The 8,090-nt window shown below is 37.5% G+C and overlaps 1 protein-coding gene across 1 annotated transcript in view; it reads right to left on the bottom strand.

Moving 5' to 3' along the window:
- RIC1 (RIC1 homolog, RAB6A GEF complex partner 1) overlaps nucleotides 1-8,090 on the bottom strand; it is a 142,819-nt gene that overhangs the window by 32,431 nt on the left and 102,298 nt on the right. Inside the window, exons 8-10 of the mRNA XM_037730823.1 lie at nucleotides 3,618-3,836; nucleotides 2,907-2,955; nucleotides 521-673 (exon numbers count right to left, since the gene is read on the bottom strand). Coding sequence (XP_037586751.1) covers nucleotides 521-673; nucleotides 2,907-2,955; nucleotides 3,618-3,836 — 421 coding nt within the window. The remainder of the gene's footprint in view (nucleotides 1-520; nucleotides 674-2,906; nucleotides 2,956-3,617; nucleotides 3,837-8,090) is intronic.

Genomic DNA, 8,090 nt, shown 5'->3' with positions numbered 1-8,090 from the left:
GGGGGGTGGGGAGCTGGGGAGAGATAGCAAGGGGAGAAATGCCAGATGTAGGTGATGGGGAGAAACGCAGCAAATCACACTGCCACGTGTGTACCTATGCAACAATTTTGCATGTTCTTCACATGTACCCCAAAACCTAAAATGCAATAAAATAAATAAATGGGGGAAAAAAAAATCCCATGGAACTGCTGCTAATATCTCTCCTAAGTAGTGCCTGGAGGAACATGCTTTGGAAAATGCTATTCAGATAAAAACTAGATTATTCAAATTATTCAAATATATAAACATTGCTTTCCGTCAAATTGCTTATGACCCTATTTAAAAAATAAAAACCAAAGAAACACAACTCATTGAGAAATAAAATTTTGGAATAAATTTAATATAAAGTAAAAACACAAGAATTACAGAAAAGAAGATAATATGCCAATTTTAGGAGTATATACCATGAAGATGTCATAAAGAAGGGTCTAAAATTCTAACATAAAAAACACTAAAAAATCACAGCTTTAAATATACTTACCATACAAGGGTTTACGGTGAGTACACTTTTAATAAACTGAAATAACAGGATGCTGGGCTGTTTTACTACACTCCTGAGGTCAGACTCAATTTCAGTGTTTTGAGAGCCAAATCCACTGATTACCCATAGGTGATAGCCTTCTGCACCCCAGCTCTTAGAGAGAAGAAGAGGAAGAAAAAAAGTCAGAGTAATAAATGGCTTTTGTAGCCCTTCCTAGTTTCAATTATCCAAATTCTGAAATAGCCAATGACAGCATTATTAATGCAGGTTGGAGAAACTGTGATAACACAGACAAGAATCACACCTTCAAATACCTCTTAACTAACTCCAGAAGAAACCACCATTACTGCTGTCTATCTACAAAAGCGAAAACATTACCTACCATTCTTAATGCCAATTTTAGGATCTCAATCCTACAATTACCTACTATGCTCTGTAACTTCTCCATTACTTTTAATTTAGCTGCCTCTCAAATACAAAGAAATTCCTTATAGAAGACACTCCAGGTTACCTAGCAGAGGCCTGGCAAAGAGGCCCATACAACATGCAGTTTTGTATGGAGCAAAGAACATTGGATAGGAAGCTGTGAGACTAGAGTTTTCATTATAGCTTAGCTTTTTATTGTATTACATTGGCCAAGCCAGGGTATGTTTCTTCCTCTGTAAAATGAGGAGGTTCAAATAAATTCCTCCAGGGCCACTCAGTTTTAATATTCTGTAATTAGATTCCATGATAGTATTTTTAAAGATTAGTGATTCTCAATCTTCAAACCAAGAAAACAGTAAAGGGGCAAAAGGGGTACCTCATGAATTGTTGCAAAATTTCAAAAGTTTAATAGGACTTTCATGTTTTCCTATGATAAAGGCATACAAGTTTTAACTAAAATGCTGAGATTCTTAGATTGTGGTTGAAGTATCAACTTAGCGAAATGGAAAACACTGGCTGTTTCATGCCATTCAGAAGCACTGATTGGCATTTACAGAAATGTATGGCTGAAAACTTAAATTATGGATGTGGGAAAAGACATCAAAAGAGGTCCTTGGTGGTGGAAGGTTGGAAACCACTATTAGGCAACCATGGTAGCTTTAATTCTACAAGAAACCCAAGATTAGAAAAATGTCTTCCTCTGTGGAGCAAGAAAGAAGGGAAGTGAGAAGTCTCACTGTCACTAATTTAAAAAGGATGGTAAGCAGAAGGGCTATGAGCAAGAAAAAGTTGTTATGTAAAGACAGGGGTTATATCTCTTCGTTTTCTAAAGAAACTCTTGAAAATAGGTATACAAAAATGCAGGTTGAGCCTCCCTAATCCAAAAATCTGAAATGCCCCAATTGCTGAAACTTTTTGAGGGCTGATATGACACCACAGTAAAAAATTCCACACCTGACTTCATCTGATGAGATGCAGTTAAAATTTTTTATGCACAAAATTATTAAAAATACATTACCTCAGTCTAAGTGTGTAGGATACATATAAAACGTAAGTGAATTTTGTGTTTAGACTTGAGTCTCATCCTCAAGAATGTATATGCAAATATTCCAAAATCCAAAAAGTTCCAAAATCTGGTTCCAAGCATTTTGGTTAAGGGATATTCAACCTGTATTGTTTACAACAGTGACTATAATTCTCTTGACATATATCTATGGGAGTTTTAAAAAATATGCCCAAGGCACTGTGCTATACTGCAACTAACAAAGTGTGTGTGTGTGTGTGTGTGTGTGTGTGTGTGTGCGTGCGCTCAAGTAATGCACAACAAATCCTCCAGGAAAAATGTGTGTGTATGTATGTATATATATGTGCACTCAAGTAATGCACAACATATCCTCCAGGAAAAATGCCCAACGATCATTTCACCTCATGTTAAAAGCAAGCAGGCCATGAGAAGACACATACAAAAAAGGCCTCATCTGAACAGTCATTATCATTATAAGATGATAGGCGTTTGGTGGATATATCGAAACAAAACGCAAATACTGAAAACCAGGCAGCCTTCCAATCAAAAAAAGGGACGACTTTCATCAAGCAAGAACTATTGAGGAGGAGGCCACTGAGACTAAAACAGTTTTGTGATTTCATCAGATCAACATGAGTGAAAAAACGGCCAGCCTGGGCAACAGGGCGAGACCCTGTCTTTACTAAAAATAAATAGCTGGGTGTTGGTAGTGGCATGCCTATAGTCTCAGCTACTTGGGAGGTTGAGGCAGTAGGATTGCTAGTGAGCCTGGGAGATAGAGGCTGCAGTGAGCTTTGATCTGCCACTGCTCTCCAGTCTGGGTGACAGAGCAAGACCCTGTCTCAAGAAATAAATTAATAAACATGAGTAAAAACAGGGAAGAAAAAAATCCAGGTTTTTTTTATACGATGCCAATTTTTTATAGAAAATACTTACCATGGAGTTGATCTTAAGGGGCTCCTTTTTGGTGCCATCAGACCTATAACTGAAACAGAAGAGAAACTATAATACAGCCTTCCAATTATACATAATGCACATAAAATTTAGTGTTGGTTTTCTTAAAAAAATCAAAATGATTTTGCTCCTTCAAAATAGAAATACATAACAATTTATGAAATACAACACTGTGGGTTAATACACCTAGGTGTATGTATCTCTTACCCACATTTTCCCAGGTCCAAGTGACTTCTTGCCAGAGTCATGCAGCTTAAGGTGTGCTCATTTAATCAGGACTGAAGTTCAGGGTAGTATACGAAGTGGGAAGAGATACTAACCTACTTCTATCAACCACTGGGCTAACCTACATTAACCCAGTGAGAGAACGTAACTTTCTACTATTTATGTACATGTCTTACCACCCTCATTAAATTATAAACTACCTAAAAGCAGAACCATGTCTGATTCTGCTTTGTGTCTGACATGCTGTTATATATGCAACAGGGATTCAATAAATACATTTTTATGGAATGAGATGCATGTTTTTCAAAAAATGAATGTTCAGAGAATGAATATATTCTGAATAGATTACGAACTTTACTGTTTAAAAGAATTGAGGCAAAATGGAAGTTTTGACACAAGGTTTTGGTATGCATGCACTGTGAAAAATAATGGAGTTATTTTATCTAAAAATTGCATTTTTTGACTTACGCAAAATCTCCTCCAAGTGTACAAATCAGCTGTGCTCCAAACACACTCCATAAAGAAAGGCCTCCATATTCCCAGGTAACTATTACAACACTATTGTCAGGAGACCACCTCATCAATTTAACAGCTCCTGTTTTATTCCAAATGTCTGTTAGGAAATAGTAAGAAGAGTTAAAAATAAATAGTTGCTTCAGAAATTCAAAAATAGTTTTGTTTTTTTTTTAACAGTTGATATTTTCAAATCTAAAGGAGCAGAAAGGCATGACTGCTTCAAAAAATGAAATAAATCCTGCTTATTTAGGACTACTTAAAATTAGCAAGGCCATTAGTTTTGTCCTGATCTATGCAGAACAAACTCAGTGCACAGGCGATTTTTAAGAAGTGAAAGCTGTTTCTAGCCACTGTTGGCTTGAATAACTTATAAATGTGTAATCTTAAGCATCCTTGGCTTTGTATAAATCAGTTTCTGTAAAACAGGGATAAGGTTTACAGTAAAAACTGTCCTTAGGGGAAAAAAAAAAAAAGCTGGCCTTTAAAAAGGCTACATAGTAAGAATGATTAAAAAAAAACTTAAGGAGCAAATTTCCATTTCTGGAAGTACAGCAATTGATATCCTCAATGACTTCCACACTGAAAAAACTAAGATGTTGAATAGAATACTTAAATCCTCAAAACAACCAAAAATACTGAGACAAAGTGCTTGCTCCCTGAATTTTTCTGTCAAATCCTCTCCAGGACGTTGACTTCTCCCTCTGATGACTCATGTTAGGAACAGGAGATGAAACTCAGAGTTTGGCCAAGGCAGGTAATCTAACAAAAGATACTCATATAAACCTGGGACTACAATGGACTACACCCATGATGAATGAGAAAAAAAAAAACTCTGCCATGCAGAAGGAAAAAATTAGCAAGGAACATTTCCATGTTTCATCAGTGGAACTGAATGGAAAATAATGTTCGTTTGATCATCTAAAGCCACAAATGCTCTCTGTGATTTGTAATTTTGTGCAATTTAATGAGGTTCAAAGAAATCACAGAGAATACAAAGCAATGGGTTCCAGATTGATGTAGTGCTCCCAAGCGACCAGTCAAAGCAAAGACGAATCCTCTCTGGAAAAACTCAAATGTAATTCAGTTCTTCAAGCACTACACAAAAAATATGCTTCAAAGAAAATAATTGGCTCTCAGTCAAAAATCCTAAAATACATAAACAAATGAGCAAAAACCCAAAGAATCAAGACAAGGCAGAAACAGTCTCAGAACGGCTTCAGATTTTGGGATTAACAAACATAGAACATAAAATAACTATGCTTTTTATAGTCAACGAAATAAAAGAGAAAACCGACAAGGAGCAGGATGCATACAGATCGGAAAAAGAGCTAAATAAGACTTTAAATAATAAAACATACAATACCCGAAATTAAAAACTTGATGGACAGATCAAACAACATATTAGACATAACTGAACAGAATTAGCAAACCCAGATGGAGAAAAAAAATTCTAGAATGCAGTCTAGAGAAATAAAATTAAAAAAATTTTAAAGTCAGGTTAAGAAATACGGAAAAAAGTAAAATGTATCAGAGTTCCAGATAAAGAGATTAGGGTAGAGGCAGTATTTAGAAAGACTGGTTGAGAAAATTTTCCAGAAATAGTTCAAAGACATGAATCTTCAACCAGCAAGCCTGAGTCTCAAGCAGGATTTGAAAAACAAACAAAATTCTTCACCTTCCACAACACAGTGAAACTACAGAATGCCAAAAACGAAAACAAAATTTGAAAGGTAGCTATAAAGACTAATCTCTGGAAAAGAGAAGACAACTTGATCTCCCAATAGCTGCAATGAAAATTCAACGACACTGGAGTGAATTCTTCAATACATAAAAAGAAAAGAACTGCCAATCCAAAACAGCCTACCAAGTTAGGCTATAATTAAATCACGAGGGCAAAATAAGTACATTTCAGACTCCCCCAAAATAGAGTTTACCTTCAAAAAACTTCATTAAAAGAAATTCCAAAGGATGTATGGGAGGTTTTTCAGGCAGAAAATTGTCTCAAGAAGAGGTATGAGTTGGTAAAAGATATGATAGGCAAAGATATTGTTGTAAGTATGGGTAACACTAAGTCAACATAAATAAGTATCTTAATTGTGATAGTTAATACTGAGGGTCAACTTGATTGGATTGAAGGATACAAAGCATTGATCCTGGCTGTGTCTGTGAGGGTGTTGCCAAAGGAGATTAACATTTCAGTCAGTGGGCTGCGAAAGGCAGAACCACCCTTAATCTGGGTGGGCACAATCTAATCAGCTGCCAGTGCAGCTAGAATATAAGCAGAAAAATGTAAAAACAGAGACTGGCCTAGCCCCCCACCCTACATATTTCTCCAGTGCTAGGTGCTTCCTGCCCTTGAACATCAAACTCCAAGTTCTTCAGTGTTGGAACTCAGACTGGCTTTCCTTGCTCCTCAGCCTGCAGAGGGCCTATTATTGGACCTTGTGATTGTGTGAGTTAATACTATTAAACTCCTCTTTTTAATTTATATGTATGTATTCTATTACTTCTGTCCCTCTAGAGAACTCTTACTAATACAGATTTTGGTACCAGGAGTTGTTCTAGAGGAACAGAATATTAAGGATGGAGTTCTTTCATTGGTTTTGGGGTTTCTGGAGTTGGCTGCTTAATATGATTAGACCCCAAAATGTTAAGGACTTTATTTCTAATAGTACAGAGAACACTGATAGTCCTTGGCATGAACTGTTTAGAGACTTATGCAAAATAGATGCATCTGACACTCCTGACTTGTTGCTTGTTGAAGGCAAGGAGTTTAATGACTCTATACATAACACCTTTGACCATAAGTGGAGAACCTAAGAACATAATGAAGCTGGTTGGTTGCTCTTAAGTTCAGTGAACAAAGTGATAAAGAAAATGATGAACTCAGGGACTCTATCTCCCAGAAGTAGATACTGAGCCTCAAATCTGCTAAGATTGTCCTGAGTGAAAGTCTTATCTCCTGCAGAGAAAGAGCTGAAATTGTCGAAAAATAGAGACAAATCCTTATCATATGAGTGGCTGACCTGCAATGAAAGGTGCATGCACAGCCTCAACAGGTATCTACTGTTAAAGTGAGGACATCAACTGGAAAAGAATGAGACCCTGCAACTTGGAATGGGGATGTGTGGGAAGACCCTGATGAAGCTGGATTCATCACTGAGTTTGTAAACTGTGGTGAACCTTTTTTGCCATAAGAAACAGCTTCCCCATCCCCAGTAGTGGCAACATCCCTTCCGGGACCCATGCTGCCATCAGTCCTTTCACCCTTGTCTGAGGAGATAAACCCTGTGCTGCCTGAGGCAACAGCGATGGCCTCCCTTGAGGCACTTTCCAGGCAACAGAATGCTGATTCTCCTCAGGGGTCACCCCCAACACCTCTGTTTGTTTCTAGACCTATAACTAAAGTCCTGGTGGGCCTGTAGAGGTGAGGTTGAGAGTGTGACCCATCAGGAGTTATGCTATGGAAACTGGTTGAGTTTTCCAATTTATATAAACAGAAATCTGGAGAACAGGCATGGGAATGGATATTAAGGGTGTGGGATAATGATGGAAGGAACAAAGAGTTGGCTCAGACTGAATTTATTGAGTTAAGCCCACTAAGTAGGGACTCTGCATTTAATGTTGCAGCTTGGCGAGTTAAAAAAGGTTCCAATAGTTTATTCACTCCATTAGCTGAAATATGGGTTAAAAGATGGCCCACTGTGAGTGAGCTGGAAATGCCTGATCTCCTTGGGTTTAATGTAGAAGAAGGGCTCCAAAGGCTTAGGGAGATTGGGATGGTGGAATGGATTAGTCACTTTAGACCTACTCATCTCAGCTGGGAGGGTCTAGAAGATATATCCTTGACCAGTGCCTTGCAAAACAGATTTGGGAGGGCAGCACCTACATCTTTGAAGAACACTGTAATTACTCTTCTCCGTATGTCAGATCTAACAGTGGGAACCTCAGTCACTCAACTACAAAATTTAAATACAATGGGAATAATTGGATCCAGAGGCAGTAGGGCCAAGTGATGGCATTCAATCATCAAAGGCAAGGTAGGTGTAGCTACCATAATCGACAGCAGAGGCAAAGTGGCAATCAGAATAGTCTGACTCGTGTAGAACTCTGGCATTGGCTAATTAATCACGGCGTTCCTGGAAGTGAAATGGTAAGAAGCCTACTGCATTCCTACTTAATTTATACAGGCAGAAAACTTCTAGGTCTCATGGACAGAAGACTAATTTTAATTATTAAATCAGAGAATCACAGCCCCTCAATTTCCAGACTTGAGCCTGTTTCAGACCCAGAACCCCAATATTTGACCTACAGCATGACATGCATTGTTTAATTTAAAATCAGCATCTGCTATACCTAGCATTACCAGTAAATGAAAAATGTTAAAAAAACATAAATAAATGAAGAAATGAAGAAATAAAAATA

This window comes from Cebus imitator, unplaced genomic scaffold, assembly GCF_001604975.1.
Source record: "Cebus imitator isolate Cc_AM_T3 unplaced genomic scaffold, Cebus_imitator-1.0 Scaffold364, whole genome shotgun sequence".
Classification (NCBI taxonomy): domain Eukaryota; kingdom Metazoa; phylum Chordata; class Mammalia; order Primates; family Cebidae; genus Cebus; species Cebus imitator.
The sequence above is the reverse complement of the archived record's forward strand: the minus strand, read 5'-3'. Positions and strand labels throughout refer to the sequence as shown.